This window comes from Budorcas taxicolor, chromosome 8 (genome assembly GCF_023091745.1).
Source record: "Budorcas taxicolor isolate Tak-1 chromosome 8, Takin1.1, whole genome shotgun sequence".
Lineage (NCBI taxonomy): Eukaryota > Metazoa > Chordata > Mammalia > Artiodactyla > Bovidae > Budorcas > Budorcas taxicolor.
In genome coordinates, this window is record NC_068917.1 from 113,362,353 (window position 1) to 113,381,073 (window position 18,721).

Genomic DNA, 18,721 nt, shown 5'->3' on the forward strand with positions numbered 1-18,721 from the left:
TGAGAGTTCGACTATAAAGAAAGCTGAGCGCCGAAGAATTGATGCTTTTGAACTGTGGTGTTGGAGAAGACTCTTGAGAGTCCCTTGGACTGCAAGGAGATCCAACCGGTCCATCCTAAAGGAGATCAGTCCTGGGTGTTCATTGGAGGGACTGATGTTGAAACTAAAACTCCAATACTTTGGCCACCTGATGCAGAGAGCTGATTCATTTGAAAAGACCCTGATGCTGGGAAAGATTGAGGGCAGGAGGGGAAGAAGATGACAGAGGATGAGATGGTTGGATGGCATCACCGACTCAATGGACATGGGTTTGGGTGGACTCCGGGAGTTGGTGATGGACAAGAAGACCTGGCATGCTGCAGTTCACGGGATTGCAAAGAGTCGGACACGACTGAGCGACTGAACTGAACTGAACTGAACTGAAGACTACAGGATTAGAACAAAGAATAAGATTTCAACACAGATTTTTTTTTTCCAGAGTACTTTCTGTTCAAATATTCTGCTACCTTAATCTCATAAAAACACTTGTTACTTGTCAGACTAGTATGTTCTGATTTTTGTTGTTGGGGGGAAGAAAGATTTCCAAGGAAGTATCTCTAGTCCTTCTATTTAGGAAAGAATAAGATTAGGAAGATTTAGGAAAGATTTCTTAGAAAGGTTTAGGAAATAAGATTTAGGAAAGAATAAGAATTGAAGACCAGAGAAGTTAATTGTCTCCAGTTTTTAACAGTTTAACCAAGTTTGCCTAGATATGGTTTTCTTTGTTCCTGACTGCCTAGGGTTTGCTGAGTTGTTTGAATCTGTGAGTTGGTCTCTTTCATTAATTTGGAAAACTCTTGGCCATTATCTCTTTAGATATTTGCTTCTGCCCCAGTATCTCTCTCCTTTCTTTCTGAGCCTTCACGTACACTTATGTGAGACCTTCTGGCTGTACCCCATATGTCTTTTCTGCTCTGCTCTTTCCTTGGCATTTTTTCTCTCTGTGCTGCAGTTTGGATATTTCAAGCTGAACTGCATCTGAATCTACTAACCTTGTCTTCGCTGTCTACAATAGTATGTGACCTTGTCTTCACAGCACACACTGTAGACCGCTATTAAGTCCATGCAGTGAGGTGTTAATTTCAGATGTTCTATTTTTCAATTCTAGATTGTTCTTTTGATTATTTTTTGACTACAAATCTCTTGAAATTTTGCCTCTTTTCACCTATTTTGTCTGTTTTCTCCTCTATTTTCTTAAAATATTAACTTTAGTTATTTTAGATTCATTGTAGGATAACTCTAATACCTGGGTCATCTGCGGATCTGCTTCCATTGCTTTTCTCTTTATTACTGGCCACATTTTCCTACCTCAGAATTGTCCCCTGTTTTAGTTGCCAGATACAGTGTACAAAAGAACCACAGATGACTCCTCTTCCCTCTGTTAGGCAGATGTAATGAGAGGATCGCCCCAATTCAGTCAGAAGTTGAGATAGGTTGAGGATGAACGGCAATTTTAGTATGAGGCAGTTCACCTATGGCCCATCACTCCTTCTTGATCGCAGCCTTCTAAGGCTTTTGACTGAGAACCCAGCAGGTGTGTGTCTCCTCAGCCATGAAAGACTGCAATAGATCTAGAATGTGAGTGATGGATGTGAGCCTAAATCCCACAGAATCTACCTTTTGAATCTGGCAATGTCTTTAGAGAGGTGGTCATATGTTGTCACAGGCCCTTTCTTTCTAAAAAGATTTTGTCTCCTAAGCACCATAAGACTGAGAAATTTCTTTCTACCTTTTGGGCCAGCCTTCCATCTCCTGCACAGTCACTTAACGTCCTGTGGGAAAACTGGCCTGTGTCTAGGGCTCCTCTAGTTTCCAATTCATAACGGAAGCCCCAAATAACTGCCAAAAGTTCTTCTTGTATCTTTCCTCAAGAAGAATCCTTTTACTTGGACCAAGCCCACTCCTTAGTCTCTGCCCAGAATCGGCAAATGTCCCTTGGAAGGAAAGTGGCTGGTGAGCATCAGCTTACTTAGGAAGAGTTCTACCCTTTCTGGAATTTTAGTTCCTATAGTTTTCATTGCTTCAATGGGTTGCCAACAAATATGATTTTTGAAATTTATATATATATATATATATATATATATATATATATATATAGTTGTTGTAGAAGAAGTTTGGCTTGCTATGACCTATTACATCCTACTTAGAAGAGAAGATCCTTACAAACTCTTTGGGAAGAATTAACTCAGAGAAGAAGGACTTCAAACTGAAAAGAACAATGGACTAATTACATAAGAAAGTAAGGGAAGGGTGTACCTGTGAGGGCATCACAGCTGGCAGACCGATGACTGCACTGGCAGGGCAAGCAGCCATTCTTGTTGAAGCCGTAATAGCCATCCTGGCATCTATCGCATGAAGAGCCGGTGACACCCACTTTGCACTGACATTTCCCAGAGCTGCAGATAAAAGCGAAGACAATGAACAAAATAAATCAGTTTGAAGGTTTTGTTGCCTAACATCTCATCATAGATGATCTTAATGCAGAAATAGTGTCAGCTAGATTCTAGTTACTATACATACTGAGTGATTTTTATTTTGAATTATAAGTTGAGCAGCTTCATGACTATTAATTCAATTAGCATGGCAATAACACTAATCATTTCTGACAATTTAATCCTCTGCACTTCAATAGTTTAGAATAAATGATAAAGGAACCATGGGGAGTTCGAGTGCCTGGTCTTTCAACATCTTTGTTTACGAAAAGCACTGGGGTATAGGATGGGCACCACTGCCGCATGTCACCCCCAAATCATCCACCGTTGCCCCAGCACCCAAACTGCCCAATCTGAAGAAGAGAAGAAAAACTACCCAGGTCCCACTCAGTCTAGCTTTTGGTTGAAAAATATAAAAATAAGGACTCTAATGAATGTGCTAGAAACTCAATATGATTTTCTACTGTAGGCCAATGCTGTATTAACACAATTCTGGCAATTAACTGGAATTCACAACTAAGTGAATATGACTGTAATGAGGACCTCTATTCATTTCTTTTTTTTTTTTTTTTTTTTTTTTTCTTTTTTTTTTTTTTTTTTCACTTTATTATTTTTTTTATTATTTTTTTTTAATGCTTTTTTATTTTATTTTTATTTTTATTTTTATTTTTTTTAATTTTAAAATCTTTAATTCTTACATGTGTTCCCAAACATGAACCCCCCTCCCACCTCCCTCCCCATAACATCTCTGTGGGTCATCCCCATGCACCAGCCCCAAGCATGCTGTATCCTGCGTCAGACATAGACTAGCGATTCAATTCTTACATGATAGTATACATGATAGAATGCCACTCTCCCATATCATCCCACCCTCTCCCCCTCTATTCATTTCTAAACTAAACCCAAATAAACATGCTTCAACTCCAAAAAAAGGACTAAAAATCTAAAGTAATAAAAATATTTTATTTAGTGTCCCGTTTCTTATTAACCTGTTTTCTTTCCTTAGATGTCCATTACATCAGTGATATCATCTCTCTCCAATCACTGAAATTAAAACTTTTGTTTTAATTTTCAACTCTTCTCTCTTGACTCCATGCTCTTCCATTCACTCATTCAAATTCAATATGCCACCAGTTTTGGTCAGATTTTCTTCCAAAGTATCTCTTGTTATTTACTCTATAGTTGTCTATCTTACAATATCTTCCCTCTTCTTCCTCTCTTAGACATTCTCCTACTTTCAGCCTCATCTTTTCCCATGACTTTTCCCTGACTGGTCAACGGAGCTCTTTTGGCCTCCGGACAGCACTTTCTCTATACTGTACACTTTATTCCTAATCATGGATTTTTCTACATTCTTTCATGTATGTGACTCTAGTTGGACTGTTAAAGGCCTAAATCAAAGGCCGTATCATGCAGCTGTTTTTCAAGTTATCTTCAAGATGTAGAGTCGAACACAACTGAGCAACTAACACTTTCAAGACGAGCATGAGCAGAGGAAGAGTCTGCCTTAACTGTCTTCATCATACTTGTCACCTGGTAAGTTTGCAGAGTTCAGGGACCCTACCCTAGCCACCTTGCTATCTTCAGAGTCTAGCATAGTACCCTGCTTCTTGTAGACAATTAATACATGCTTGATGAATAAATGCTCAAAACACAAACTGAGCTTTAGAGTTAAGCACTGGGAGGGAAAAAGAAAGGTGAAAGGCTGCACTAATTACCAGGACTCTCAAAACAGCTTAAGTACTTTTCCCTTTTTCCCAACAGTGTCACTCTTCTTTACATGCTCATTCTGGACATCAAAATTTTAGAATTCATATCAGTAGAGTTCTGGCACCAGTCATATTGGATGGGAGTCAATATAATGTAGAACTGCATCTCAATATAATTATTTTAGAGACTCAGCTCCTAATAATGAGCCCCTATGGGGATGTTCATTCTACTTTAGGAGTCCAAGCTAAAATTGTTAATACTTACACAGCTCTTACACATGTCAGTTAAAGTAATCCCCTACTGCTTCCCATACTCCTATTTCTGTAATAAAAATAGAAGTTCTAAATTTGAGCATTATTGGAACTTTGGGTCAAAATTTGCAGAATGGGACTAAAGCAACTTTCAGCTGTGTGGATTCTACTTATAGTATACAAACCTAAGTTGTTGTTGTTGTTTTTAATTCAGATGTGCCTCTCTGTTTATCAGCATGCCCTGGTCTAAATAACAAGGCTTTTGCCTTCTATCCTAAAAAAACTATTTTGAGCAGTTATAGTTGAAATTCAATTCTCTCTCCCACTTAACCCATGGTTCTTTGCAATATCCCAGGATATGCCAAAAAGGAGCAGAAAAATAGTTCTACACAGTATATTTTTAGGGCTTTACTCAAAGCCAGTCAAGAAAGGAAAGAAACCCATGCTTATGTAAATAATAAATACTTAACATATCTTAAAGCCTTATATCCTGAGAAGTTACCTATCAAACTCTGTATTTCTATCTTAAAGCTGCCTAATATATTAGGTTATGCAATTTCTTAACTAACAATGTTACAGAAAATGTAAAATGGAAACATCTGAAAGAAATGTTGATGATGATAAAAACAATAAGTGATCATTCATTTAGGGCCTATGTCAATAAATACATATTCTTTCTAATCCTCAAAGTAACTCTACAAGGTGGTGGTCATAACCCTCATTTTACTACTGAGGGAATTCAAAGGGTTAAAGTTACTGTCCACACCTAATAAAGGCAGGTTTATTTATACAAAGCCAGACTTTCCCACTATGCTACCTACCCTCTGCTCAGTTTAACTCTAAATTTGTACAATAAATTTGCCTGCCAAATAATCTGATACCCACTTGGGTATCAAGCTTCATTCTGTAGATTCCAAGCACCACAATTCACCATTTATTTAGGTTCTGACCCCAGTGAGCTGTTTCTGCCTTGCCCAGAATAAACCCAATCTCTCTTCTCATTGCCTGTAAGTTTCAGATCTCCCTTAACAAATCTGGGAGTTTTTCTGCTTGAAGACACTGCAGCCTAGCAAAGTCCCAAGGTTCTCAGAGACACAGCCCAGATTTTGATGTATTTGTTGTCACTCAGTCGCTCAGTCACATCTGACTCTTGGTGACCCCATGGACTACAGCACCGCTCTTCTCTGTTCTTTACTATCTCCTGGAATCTGCTCAAACTCACGTCCATTGCGTCAGTGACACCATAAACCATCTCATCCTCTGTCACCCCCTCCTCCTCTTGCCCTCAGTCTATCCCAGCGTCAGGGTCTTTCCCAAGGAGTCAGCTCTTGGCATCAGGTGGCCAAAGTATTGGAGCTTCAGCTTCAGCATCAGTCCTTCCAATGAATATTCAGGGTTTATTTCCTTTAGGGTTGACTTGGATCTCCCTGCTGTCCAAGGGACTCTCAAGAGCCTTCTCCAGCAACACAGTTCGAAAGCATCAATTCTTTGGTGCTCAGCCTTCTTTACGGTCCAACTCTCACATCCATACATGACTACTGGAAAAACCATAGCTTTGACTACACAGACCTTTGTCAGCAAAGTAATGTCTCTGCTTTGCAATACACTATCTAGGTTTGTCATAGCTTTTCTTCCAAGCAGCAAGCATCTTTTAATATGGCTGCAGCCTGCGTCCACAGTGATTTTATTTTAGTTAATCTTAATTAAAGTCTGCATCAATCATACTAGAGAAGATGATTATTCTTTTTAAGATTTCAACAGAAATGTACATTTCCAAGCATGTCACTCAAGTAACTGCAAAAAGGAAAACAACTGGGAAAAAAAAAAACCCTACCTATATACATACATACAGTCTTACATAAAAATACCCTGAGGCACTTAAAGGTCTAGCAAAGTAAACCTGTATTCATCAAAGAATGAAGTTCAGGATACCTTACGATCCAACAAGAAGGAGCCAGGCAACTGCTGAGTCCCACTACACTGTCAGAAAATTATGAAGGATGTGATGTGCCTTTTGGAGACTGGCTAACAATACCTCATTACCCAGTTTCCAAGCCTTTAAAAATGTTAATCAAAATATGTTTGCTCCCCATTTCTCTATAGATATTAGATTATTTGGTAAAGAGAAAGATAAACAGCTACTTAATGACACTGTCTGCCCAATTCACGGTCTATAAGAAAAAGGTATTACCTTGGAATACCCAATCACCTAATAATATCTCATAAGCATAACACAGCCAATGCTCCCAAAGTAGTTGCTATTCCTATAAGTGATCTTTCCCTTCATAATTCTGCTCTAGGCACTCAGAAGACTGATTTAAGCAAGCATCTTTCTCCCTGGAGAATATGCTCCTCAGTTCTTGATTTTTTTTTTAAGTGACTTTATGAATCTTGATAAGGCAATTGACTAGTCTAGATACCATGCATCACTTTTCTTGGGAAGATTTTAAAACAACAAGAGAGGAGGTGCTTTTTTCTCTCTCTCTTTTTTAAAAAATATAGACTTTAGTAGGGAAACATGGCTGGGAGCCTGCAAGTAGTAGTGCCTTTCCATCATGTTACTCATGGCCCATGGCCAACTTCTGCATGTATAAGAGTTAAATCACTCAGCAAATATAAAGCTTTCCCTGTATGACTTCTTTTATAGAATAAAGCCTTTACAACACCCCCTTTCATGGTCTCCCTCTGTTAAAGACTGTTGAATGCTTTTTGAAGCAAAGGTCAATGATATAAATGCAATGAAATTTTAAAAAAAGCAAAAGCGAAAAAAAAAAAAAAGGCCTGTTAATAGACCACTTATGCTTATCCACAGATTTAAATGAAGGAAGCAGACTCACATCTTCATATCTGGAGAATAAGGGCACAGAACTGGATTTTGAAAAGTTAGAAATCTATACTACTGACATTAACTAACCAAGAATTTAAGATGGAATTTCCTCATCTGGCATCACTTTTTATAGACATGAGTTACTTGCTAGTAAAGAACTAACTGGAGTTTCTCAAGTGGTGCTAAAGGTAAAGAACCCACAGGCCAAAGTAGGAGATGTAAGAGACATGGGTTGGAAGCTTGGGTCAGGAAGATCCCCTGGAGGAGGAAATGGCAACCCAATCCACTATTCCAGTCTGGAGAATTCCATGGACAGAGGCACCTGGCGAGCTACGGTCCACAGGGACGCACAGAGTCAGACACAACTAAAGCAACTTAGTACCATCGGCACAAAGAACTAATGAAGTACGGACAGCTGGGTCAGAAAGGTGAACATGGAACCATTTATAAAGGAAGCACAAACACTGTGGGACTAAGCTACACTAAGCATAAGTAAGCATATACTATGCATCCTTAAATTATCCCAGACAGAATGATCAGATTTTCTTATAGTGTCGTTAGGGGAAGCACACTGATTGAAACCACCCACCCTGGCCAGACACCATAGTAACCATTTGCATGAGTTGTTTTATGACAGGTGATCCTGATAAGGAATACAGAACTAATAAGTCACCACCAACCAAGAGAGTTTAGGAAAGGTTCAAAAGTGACACCATGTGTCCAACCACCTCCCAGAATCCTTCTTGCTGGCATCCATCTTGGCTGAACAACGCATGCACCACCAGGAAGGACTCTAAGTCGGAAGGATTGGCTAAAGACAACCCAGAAACTAATTCCATCACCATAAAACCCAATACTGCAAGCCATGTGGCAGAGCAGTTCTCCTGGATTCTCTTACCCTACTGCTCTCCGCCTGGGCACCCCTTCCCAGTAAAATCTCTTGCTTATGTGTCTCCTCAGATAATTCATTTCTGAGTGTTAGGCAAGAGCCCACTTTCGGGCCCTGGAAGGAGTCCTCCTTTCTGCAACGTAAGAAGTCAAGAAAACATTATAAATGATCATGTTTGGAGAAGCACACTGATTGAAACCACCCACCCTGGCCAGGCACCATAGTAACCATTCGCATGAGTTGTTTTATGACAGGAGATCCTGATAAGGAATACGGAACTAATAAGCCACCACCAACCGGAAGAGTTCGAGAAAGGTCTAAAGGAGATACCACCTGTCCGTCCACTTCCCAGAATCCCTCTCACTAACATCCATCTTGGCTGAGCGATGCATGCGCCACCAGGAAAGATGCTAAATTAGAATGACTGGCCAAAGACCACCCAGAAACTAATCCCATCACCATAAAATCCCAGACTGTGAGCCACGCGGCAGAGCAGTTCTCCTGGGTTCCCTTACCCTACTGCTCTCCACCCGGTCGCCCTTTCCCAATAAAATCTCTTGCTTTGTCAGCACATGTGTCTCCTCGGACAATTCATTTCTGAGGGTTAGACAAGAGCCCAGTTTCGGGCTCTGGAAGGGGTCCCTCTTCCTGCAACAATGTCAGTGCTTGGCATAGATTTTATCACATTCACAGGTGTGAACAACTATTATAAACACTGAAAAAAATCTCTCTCAAAATGTAAACAAAGAATGCATTTTCTGACATGCAGTGATTCATTTTTCAAAAGAAAATTCAAAGATGTATCATCTCAAGATATAGTACATATTTATGTCACACAAGTACTAGCCAAAATATCATTTTAAGGGTTCTGTTTTGTTTAAGATGAGTGGGTGGAGAATCTTCAGAATTTCCATTATTTTAGTAGGGTAGGAAGGGTGGGACGCAGGAAGGGAGGTATCAGAGTCTATGGAAAATTCATAGCCTGAGGAGACACAGAGAGCTTGGTTCAAATTCCAGCTCTGCTATTAACTAGCTACGAGTGAGTACTTACTCTGTCTTGGATTCAGTATTCTCATTTGTAAAATGAAGATAATTAGACCAAACTCTGTAGAGTTATTGTGAGGATTAAAGATCACATATGCAGGGTGCTTAGCACAGTGTTTGGCACATAATCAGTATTTAAAACAATGAAAGAATGACGAAGATGAAGCCAATGGGTCCTAAATCTTTTTTTGTGTGTGTGTGTGAATTGTAAAGAAGATCAGTTAGAATCTCGAGTAGGCAAAGACAGACAAGTTTATTTATGTTTAAAATTCTGTTAACAAACCTAGAAAAATGGCAAGACTTTATGGGGTAACTACTAGTTTGGAGCCAAAATGTGGCTCGGAAAAGAGAGAACATTATGAACACATGGTAGAAACAGTTTTTGGGAAGAAAATTTAAAAATTGAGAATCAGCAAAATCCTATATTAGGTGGGACCAAAGCCAGAGAGACCTGATATGCTTTTGTACCAGCCAGCTAAATTGATCTAATTTTTTCTAAATTGCCAAATGTCTTGATTTTTTTATATTATCAAAAACATTATCTATTTTCTTCCTAAGATTTATAAGTTATAACTTACATGATGGCATACCTTTAGATATCATGTTATCAATAAACAGTCATAGTCACTATGAAGATATAGTTCTAATTAGGGAAAATTAATTTATTCAGGAGCCTTGCTTTTTCTCCTTCCTCCTCTTTCAAACAGCTTACATGTTGGCACTCTGACATGGAAAGGACAAGAGACAGAAACAGATAAATAAATTAAGTGTATTAATTTTCTTCTTCTGCCTCTTTCAATAACTAAAAGCAATTTAGTTTAGAACGAGACTTAAACTGTTAGTCAAAATAGAATCTGAAATTAAGAGGAAATTTCTTACTTGTAAGCTCTCCCAATATATTAAAAGTAGTATTAAAAGGCAGCTAGTGAAAGTTTTTCTAACCAGAAAAAGCTTCTACATGGGAAAATAAACAAAACAAAAAGTCAATTAACAATCCTTAATTTCATGTTTGACTCGAGTTTTGTAAAGGTAATGAAAAAACAGTATCTCCTTTTTATGAAAGAAACTCAATAATTTGGCAAAAGACAATTTGCATTTAGTGTTCCTCTGTCTTTCTACAATCATGGAAAAGAATATTATGCAATGACTAAAGCTTCTTTTCTGGAAGAAAGAAAAAAGATAGCTTTATTGTTGAAAACATTGGGCTATTATGTGAAACATTCCTTGTTTTTTTGAGGGCAAATAGTCTAAAATATTTTTAGAGGAAATTCATATTCAGGCAGAAATTCTTAATATTCAAAAAGGGCATTGCCTAAGTGTAAAAATATTTCTGATAGCTGATCTTACCAAAATCAAATTTAAAAGTTTATTTGAAAAGTCAGAAGTAAAACTTAATGGCAAAAAAAAATAAAAGTATCATATTTCCAGAGCCACAACTTGGGAAAGCAAACTTAAACTAAGAAAGTTATTTCTTATTTCCTTCATTTTTTTTAAATGGAAGAAATACAGCCATAGGAATTCTCAAACCCACACAATTACTCCATTATTTGATGGAGATTTCTGCATTTCAAAAGCCATTTTGGAAAGAGAAAAAGCGTGAAGTCCCAGTGTCATGTTCTTGAAAAGATTATGCTTCTCACATATGTTAACACTTGTAGTCTTTTGTAACCATTGTAAAAGGTTTGCTTAGTAAAAGGACAATTAGTAATACTTAATTTGTGTACACACTGTGTTCTAAAAATTAACTTGTAGTTCTTAGAATTTACTACTCATTTTCTCACAGAAATGACAGCATAAATAGTGGTTTAGTTTCCAGATGAGCAAACAAAAACCTGGTTAGCTCAAAATGTTGATATTAACAGTAACTGAGGACCAAGTCCTTTATACCTAAGCCTTTGAGTTCTGAACCCTCTAAGGAGTGGAGTGGTCAGGGGATAATATGAATCTTAATTCCTACTATAGGGTTATAAATAAAGCGCAACAGAGCAATATTTATCTATGCATTACTTAATTTTGCTCTTACAATATTATGTTCATTAGCCTCAGTTTTGTCAGCCTCTTGCTGTTTGATTACTGGGCAAGTTAAATTTCCACGTCTGAAGAATAAGAATAAGAATCCTTGTTTCAAAAATTGTCTCAGTTTATGTATTTAAGTGTCTTCCAAATTTTAGTAGCTCCTTAAATGGTAAAATAATAATATTCTCAATACCCCCAATTGTTAGAAAATAGTAATATGAATGACTCAATTTTCAAGGTCACACAGCCAGAGGGTAATCAGAATTACAGCCTAAGTCTTCTGCCTACAAATACAATGTTTTTCTCCTATATTCTAGGTTACCTCTATATACATATGAAAGCAATTCAGAAGGATTTAATGTGCTCATCTTCATAGACCTGCAAAACTCCTAGAAGAAGCTTTTATGTTGATCTTCTGCTGGCTCAATCATCAGTCATTTAAATATCTCCAGTTGAATGAGACTTTAAAATAATTGCCCAAGAAATGAGATATTGCTTCCAATCCATCTCAGTATGATTCCAAGATTTGGGAGCTCTAGTTTCCTACTTGTATCTAGCACTATTTGCAAATGTCCCGATCTCAGCCAGTTTCCTTGCAAAGCTTTCTTTTACCCCACTAGCAAGTTTATTGATATAACTTTGGAAAGTACTTCAATTTTCATTTTCAAATTATTAAATTTTTTATTCATTCAAAAGTAGACAAATTTAAAGATAATACAACTTAAAGAACAATACATTCAAAACTTTGATATCCACTAGGGAGACATTTGGAGCAGGCGATGGCACCCCACTCCAGTGCTCTTGCCTGGAAAACCCCATGGACAGAGGAGCCTGGTGGGCTACAGTCCATGGGGTTGCTGAGGGTCAGACATGACTGAGCAACTTCACTTTCACTTTTCACTTTCATGCATTGGAGAAGAAAATGGCAACCCACTCCAGTGTTCTTGCCTGGAGAATCCCAGGGATGGGGGAGCCTGGTGGGCTGCCGTCTCTGGGGTCGCACAGAGTCGGTCACAACCGAAGCGACTTGGCAGCAGCAGCAGCAGGGAGACATTTGAAGCCCCTTATGTAGCCCTCCTCAACTGCATCCCCTTCTCTTACTGCAGATGCAATTAAGTTTTAATCATTCTCAAGCTTTTTAAGAGTTTTAACATCTCTGTGCGTGTGTGCGTGCTAAATCACTTCAGTCCTGTCCGTCTCTTTGTGACCCTTTGGACTGTAGCCTGCCAGGCTCCTCTGTCCATGGGATTCTCCAGGAAAGAATACTGGAGTGGGTAGCCATGTCCTCCTCCAGGGGGTCTTCCTGACCCAGGGATCGAGCCCACATCTCTTATGTCTCCTGTGTGGCAGGTGGGTTCTTTACCACTAGGGCCATCTGGGAAACCCTACCATCTCTGTATGTATTACTAAATCATTTATCACATAGTTTTGCCTGCTCTTAAACTTTGTTAATAAAAATAATTATGTACTCTCCAATTTACTTTTTCCTTGATCCACAGAATATTATGTTTTGAAATTCATCACAGTAAACTGTTATAGCTATAGTCATTCATTTTTCTCTGCTATACTGTATTTCATCACATAAATATAATCCTATTTATTTATTCATTCTTCTAAACATATGGGCTGTTTTCATTTGTTATTTTGGACACCAAAGGCTTCTGTGAACCTTCTTATATGTTCCTTCTGTACACAAGAGCATGCATCTCTCTAGGGCACTTATCAAGGAATGGTCTGGCAAGGTCATTGAGTTTGTGCACAATCACCTTTACTAGGCAATACCTGTTTTCCAAAAATAAGTCCTAGCTCTCAACGAAAATGCTATTTTGCCTAACCTCAATATTCTGACTCTGCTAAAAGGGCCTCTTTAATGGACACAGTCCTCTATAAACAAAGAACAGAGGCTAGAAGGCCTTCTGGTTTTCTCCTACATGGGGCTTCCCTGGTGGCTCAGAGGTTAAAGCGTCTGCCTGTAATGCGGGAGACCTGGGTTTGATCCCTGGGTTGGGAAGAGCCCCTGGAGAAGGAAATGGTAACCCACCTCCCTGGAGAATCCCATGGATGTAGGAGCCTGCTGGGCTCCAGTCCACAGGGTCGCAAGGAGTCGGACATGACTGAGTGACTTGATTTTCTTTCCCTTTTCTCCTACATATAAGTTGATATTAGGTTTTAGGGGGCAATATTGTCCACTAGATCAATGGTGCTCAAATCTAAGCATGCATCTGGAAGGCTGCTCGGCCCTATCCCAGGATTTCGGATTCAATAGTTCTAGGGTCGGTCCCAGGAATTTTCATTTCTAATCCCTAGGTTATGCTGATGCTGGTCTGGAGACCCTACTTAGAGACCCCTGCACTAGGTTAATGAGATATTCTTATTTTATTACCTATTAATACTTTTACTACTCCCACCCTGACTGGCAAAGCTGCTTAATCTCTACTTCTAGGCTTAGTGCTGAACCTGTTATTTGGTATCATTTCCAACATAAGCAATCAACCTCAGTGATCTGCCTGTCATTACGTTCCATTCGCTTACTGGTTCAGTTAACCGCAGTCCCCTATGTTCTCAATGACTGAATTACAATTATTATCTGAATAGATGAATTTCTCAGCGCTAGTCTCCGGGTCCTAGTTGCTCTGTCTGCCTACTTTTCGCCTCAGTGGATAGGTCCGTGACACTTGTTTTCAGATCTCCAGCATGTCAAATGCCTGCCAGCAAGTCAGGTGGACACAGCTTTGATATCCATTAATGTGCTAATTTCTGCCTTGCAAACGAGTCTCTATAGATATGGATTCTCTACAGATACTCTCATTATTTCAAATTGTTTCCTTCTATGCAATATCTGGGCTTCCCAGGTGGCTCAGTGGTAAAGAATCAGCCTGTCAGGAGACATAGGAGATGTGAGTTTGATCCCTGGGTCAGAAAGATCCCCTGGAGTAGGAAATGGCAACCTGCTTCAGTGTTCTTGCCTGGAAAACTCCATGGACAGAGGATCCTGGTGGGCTACAGCCCATGGGGTCTCAAAGAGTCAGACACGACTGCACGGTGGAGCACACATGTGCGCGTGACACACTCATCTTCACAGCGCCCAGGTGTCACTTCTATTAATAGATGTGTGTCTCCGTGGGCCAGTTCCTGACTGGATGAGTCACGCTGACCCACACCCAGATCTGCACTCATACTGAGGCACTGCCATCTCTAGTCTTGCTCACGCTGCTTCAGGGGACATTCCTACGCAGTGGGGAAAGCCTTGAGGACAGACAGACCTAGACTCAAACCCAAGCTCTGACACTTATTAGTCAGGCCCCATGGCTGAGAAACTTAGCCTCTCAGAGCAAGATGGCTAAACTGTTCTGAGAAATCAGAGACATTATATGTGTAAAGCATCAAGCATAGAGGTTTACCAGTGTTTGTTAGGTGTTCATTTCCTTCTGATCCTCCTACTGAATTATGTAATTTCCTTAGGTGAACAGCTTAGTCCAGAAAGCTAAAACTATTTCCCTGCAAAAACCTTTCAAACATCTATAATATCTGTTTTATTGGACATCCTATTTAACTGTACAACTCTTTTTAAAAAATCAACTCAAGAAAAAGAAAAAGAAAAATTAAAGAGATGGCACTGTAGTGTAGTGTATGTGTTAGGAATCGGCAGAAGAGATGAAGGGATTCTGTTATGGATAAGATAAGCCATATTTTCATCACTGCTTTTGGCAATGTGAGAAGAACATCTGTGTTCTTCCTGCATAGTATTCAGGAAACTTCTTAAACTCGATGGTCTCAGATCTCTTTGACAATCTACTGAATGCTGCAGATCTTCTCCACAGAAAAATGCCCAGATCACGACTGCGTTTCGTGGACTCCCCATCTTAGGCTAAAAACTCCTGACCAAACCCAGAACTACACGCCACGGAAGTTCAATGCAACAGAAAGAGCGTGGGATACGGTGTCAGAAGACCCTGAAATGACTCCTCCTCACTCTGGTGATTAATAGATATCCAGCTTTGGGCTTCTCTTGGAACTTTCAAATACTACTTTTCATCTATAATTTGGTGGATAAATAATTGTTACCTACCCCTCAGAGTTGTTGTTAGAATGAAATGAGAAAATGTACAGGAGAAAAGAATATTATTGTTTGTAAATGACTTTATTCCCCAGAAACGTACTAAGTTTATAAACATAGGAACAAACTCAAAAATCTCAAATTATTGAATATATGAATATTATATATATTGAATATGATATATTCATGGAATGTATCATACCAGAGAATTAACTTAATAAATAAAATATCATGATAGTGACTTTAATAATAATGAAATTTTTATGGGACTAATTTTAAACTAGTCCCGTACACTTTGAATGTCAAAATAATCATGGCTGAAGCACTCATACTCCTTTTTAAAGGAAATCCACAGAGACTTCAAGCCCACATCTCTCTCTGAGATTGAGGAATTTAGATATTTTGACTGGAAATCAAATCAAAGAGAAAAAAGATGAGTATTTCTCTCTACCCTATAGGAAACATATTTCTTGCTATGAAAAAAAACAATCTGAGATGGAAAAAGTCATGCTGATTTAATTCTTCTTCAAGGGACACAGAAAGACAAGCCTTCTCTTCGGGAACAAGTGTCCTTCTATTTCAGGTCAAGTCTACTTAGGAAGCTCGTCTTTTAAAACTTTAGAGGAAAAAAAGATATTTAAAACATTAAAATAGGCTATGAATTTGATTGTATATTCTAACTGGAAGGTCATACACCTAAAATGGCAGATTTTCACAGTAAGCTTATTTCCTTATCCTGATTCTTCTTCTGAACCTAAAGGCTAAGACTGTCACCAGGCCCAATTCTTCCCTCATAATAAGACAGTAATACTATCCATATTCCCTTGATGGACTGTTCCAAATAACTATTCTATTAACTTTCTGTTTTGAAATAATGGTAAAGAAAAGTTGTAAAGACAGTACAGAGGGCTTTCATACACTATTTACCTTCTGTGAGCTTCTCATGCAACCAGGGCATATTCATAAAAACTGAAAAATAGCATCGCTATATCACTACTAACTATAGATTTTGTCAGATTCTCCTAATTTTTACACCAAGGTTCTTTTTCTGTTCCAGGGTCCAATCCAGGGTATCACCTTACATTTATTTGCTCATCTCCCTAGCCTCTTCCAATCTGACAGTGTCTTGGTCTTTCCTTGTCTTTTACTACCTTGAAGCTTTTGAAGAGTACCGGTCAGGTATTTTGTAAAATGTCCCTCAATTTGGATCTGTCTGTTGTCTTGTCAGGATTAGACTGAGGTTATGAATTTGGGGTAAGGATATCACAGAAGTAACATGCCCTCCTCCTTTCATCATATCAGGGACGACAGGATGCTCACAGGACTTACTACTAACAGTACTATCTTTGCCACTCAAATGGTAACTTTCATGCTAGGAGTCTGCACGTACAGCAGCTGAACCTAGGATGGTCACCACGCTTATCTGGGAAAGCAGCAGAGGCCCAGCCACACAGACAAGCCCCAGGGACTCCTGACGGCCGTGCAGTCAGACAGGTGTCGGTTTCAGCCCTGTTCTGACACTACTAGTTGCCTGTTAGGGGGCAAATTACTCACGTCTCAGTTTCTTCACCTGTAAAATGAGAAGAATTCCACTTCAGTCAGCTGTTATTTATCTTTACAAGATAGTACATATAGAGCACTTAGCTTGGCACATTGTAAACAGTTAACAAATGTTAATGCTGTACATTCTGGGGCTGACGGTGGGAGTAATAATGTGACTCAGTGGTAGAAGAATCTGCCTTGCCAGTGTAGGAGATGCAGGTTCAATCCCTGGGTTGGGAAGATCCCCTGGAGTAGGAAATGGCAACCCACTTCAGTATTCTTAACTGGGAAAGTCCATGGACAGAGGACTCTGTTGGGCTACATACAGTCCATGGGGTCGCAAAGAGTTGGACCCGACTGAGCGACTGAACAACAATAACATCAGTAGTATTTTCCAAGTTGTGTTGTGTGCTAGTTTTATCTCAGAAAGAAGTCAAAGTACAGCCCAGAAAACTACTATGTGTTTGTAAGATTTTTTAACTTTTTAAGTATAGTAAACTGTCCTATCAGAGAGATGTTGAATTAGAGATTAAATACGTGCATTTTTTTCTTCTTTGCAAGAGAAGTTTGCAACGCTTTGCCATTTGGGCAGGGGTTATTTGCTTGAAAATAACCTTCGAGCAGATCCTACTGGTGGGAGAAGAATCATTTAAGTTACGGTTCCCTTAGTAAGTTTAGAGTGAACAAGTCCCACTGTCTGAGAGAGGTGTTTAACAAGACCTTTTGTATTGGGGAAGGAGGGATATTTTGGATTTGTTAGGTAAAAGATGCTACAAAATGTCCTCAACCAGTACTCTTGGAACTGGCTTGTACACTGGATGGAACTGCACGTATAGACTAAAGGAGTCAATTGTTAAATTTCTGTAACTTTAGAGCCCCAGTTTAGAGCATCGTTGAAGGAACTTGGAACCAAGGGAATGGGTTCATCTTCCCTCAGATAACTGCTGCTGCCAATCATCCTGGACCAGGAAAATCAACCCCCAGTAGCGATCGGGCATCACTGACCACATCAGGCTGTGCAGGGCCAGGCCCCAGCCCCAAATTCAATACATGAGTGAGAAGCAACAACATCAGTGAACTGACCAGAATCACGTCCCCCCGATACTCAGCATTAGAGAAGGACCAACTCCTAGAGCTACTGGAAAGTTAGTGAGTAACTGTTGGGGAATGGACTAACTCAAAAAGAGGGCACTGGGTTTGTGCTACTGAGGCATATGAGTGTTAGAGTAATTAACTGGAAAAATAAAAGAAGTATGCCTACATTTGAACCCTGTTTGTGGAAAGCTTGTCAGTTATATAAGCGCTCAACTTCCCCGTATCTATTATATTTGCTACCGCCACAGGGCTCTCTATAAAGATGAATAGTTTTAAAAAATCTTCAAAGGTACAGGGCCCTTGGGTTCATTTTTAGCAACACAGAAAGAACATGGGTACGGGGACACTGCTTGGCACTCAGCAGCAAGGCTTGTGGGGAATAAAAACCCCTTGGGATGCAGTGGGTGGCGGCTGCAGAAGCAGAGGAAGGCAGATTCAGCTCCGGCGGTGGGCAACAAAGGAAGCACGGCGAGCACACAGCACGGGCGTGGGACAAAGAAGGAACCCGGGCCGGAGCGACTCCCTCAATTCAACTTAGAAACACAAACTGCCTCTCGATTTGCGTACATGCATTAAAGCGAAAAATCATAAACTTTCTAGACAACTGTGCGCAGAGACACTGCTCTCCCCGGGCAGATGACCATTCTCACTACTCCCTTCTCTCGGCAGTCGCCCCAGGCTCCCTAGCTCTCACTCTGCCCCGGCTCTCCGCCTGCTTACAGCCATCCATTCTACACTGCTGGCACGCACGGCTGATCTGTCATTTGCTTAAAAAGTGCTTTGTGAATAAAATCCAAACTGTGCGTCTGGCCCATCTGG

General features: G+C 39.7%; 1 protein-coding gene across 2 annotated transcripts in view; it reads right to left on the bottom strand.

Annotated features, from left to right (window-relative positions):
• MEGF9 (multiple EGF like domains 9) overlaps window positions 1–18,721 on the bottom strand; it is an 81,574-nt gene that overhangs the window by 16,402 nt on the left and 46,451 nt on the right. For both annotated transcript variants that reach the window (XR_008199823.1, XM_052645062.1), the window contains exon 3: window positions 2,296–2,435. Coding sequence is in view for 1 of the 2 variants with exons in the window: in XM_052645062.1 (XP_052501022.1) it covers window positions 2,296–2,435 (140 nt within the window). In the remaining variant the exon portion in view is untranslated. The remainder of the gene's footprint in view (window positions 1–2,295; window positions 2,436–18,721) is intronic.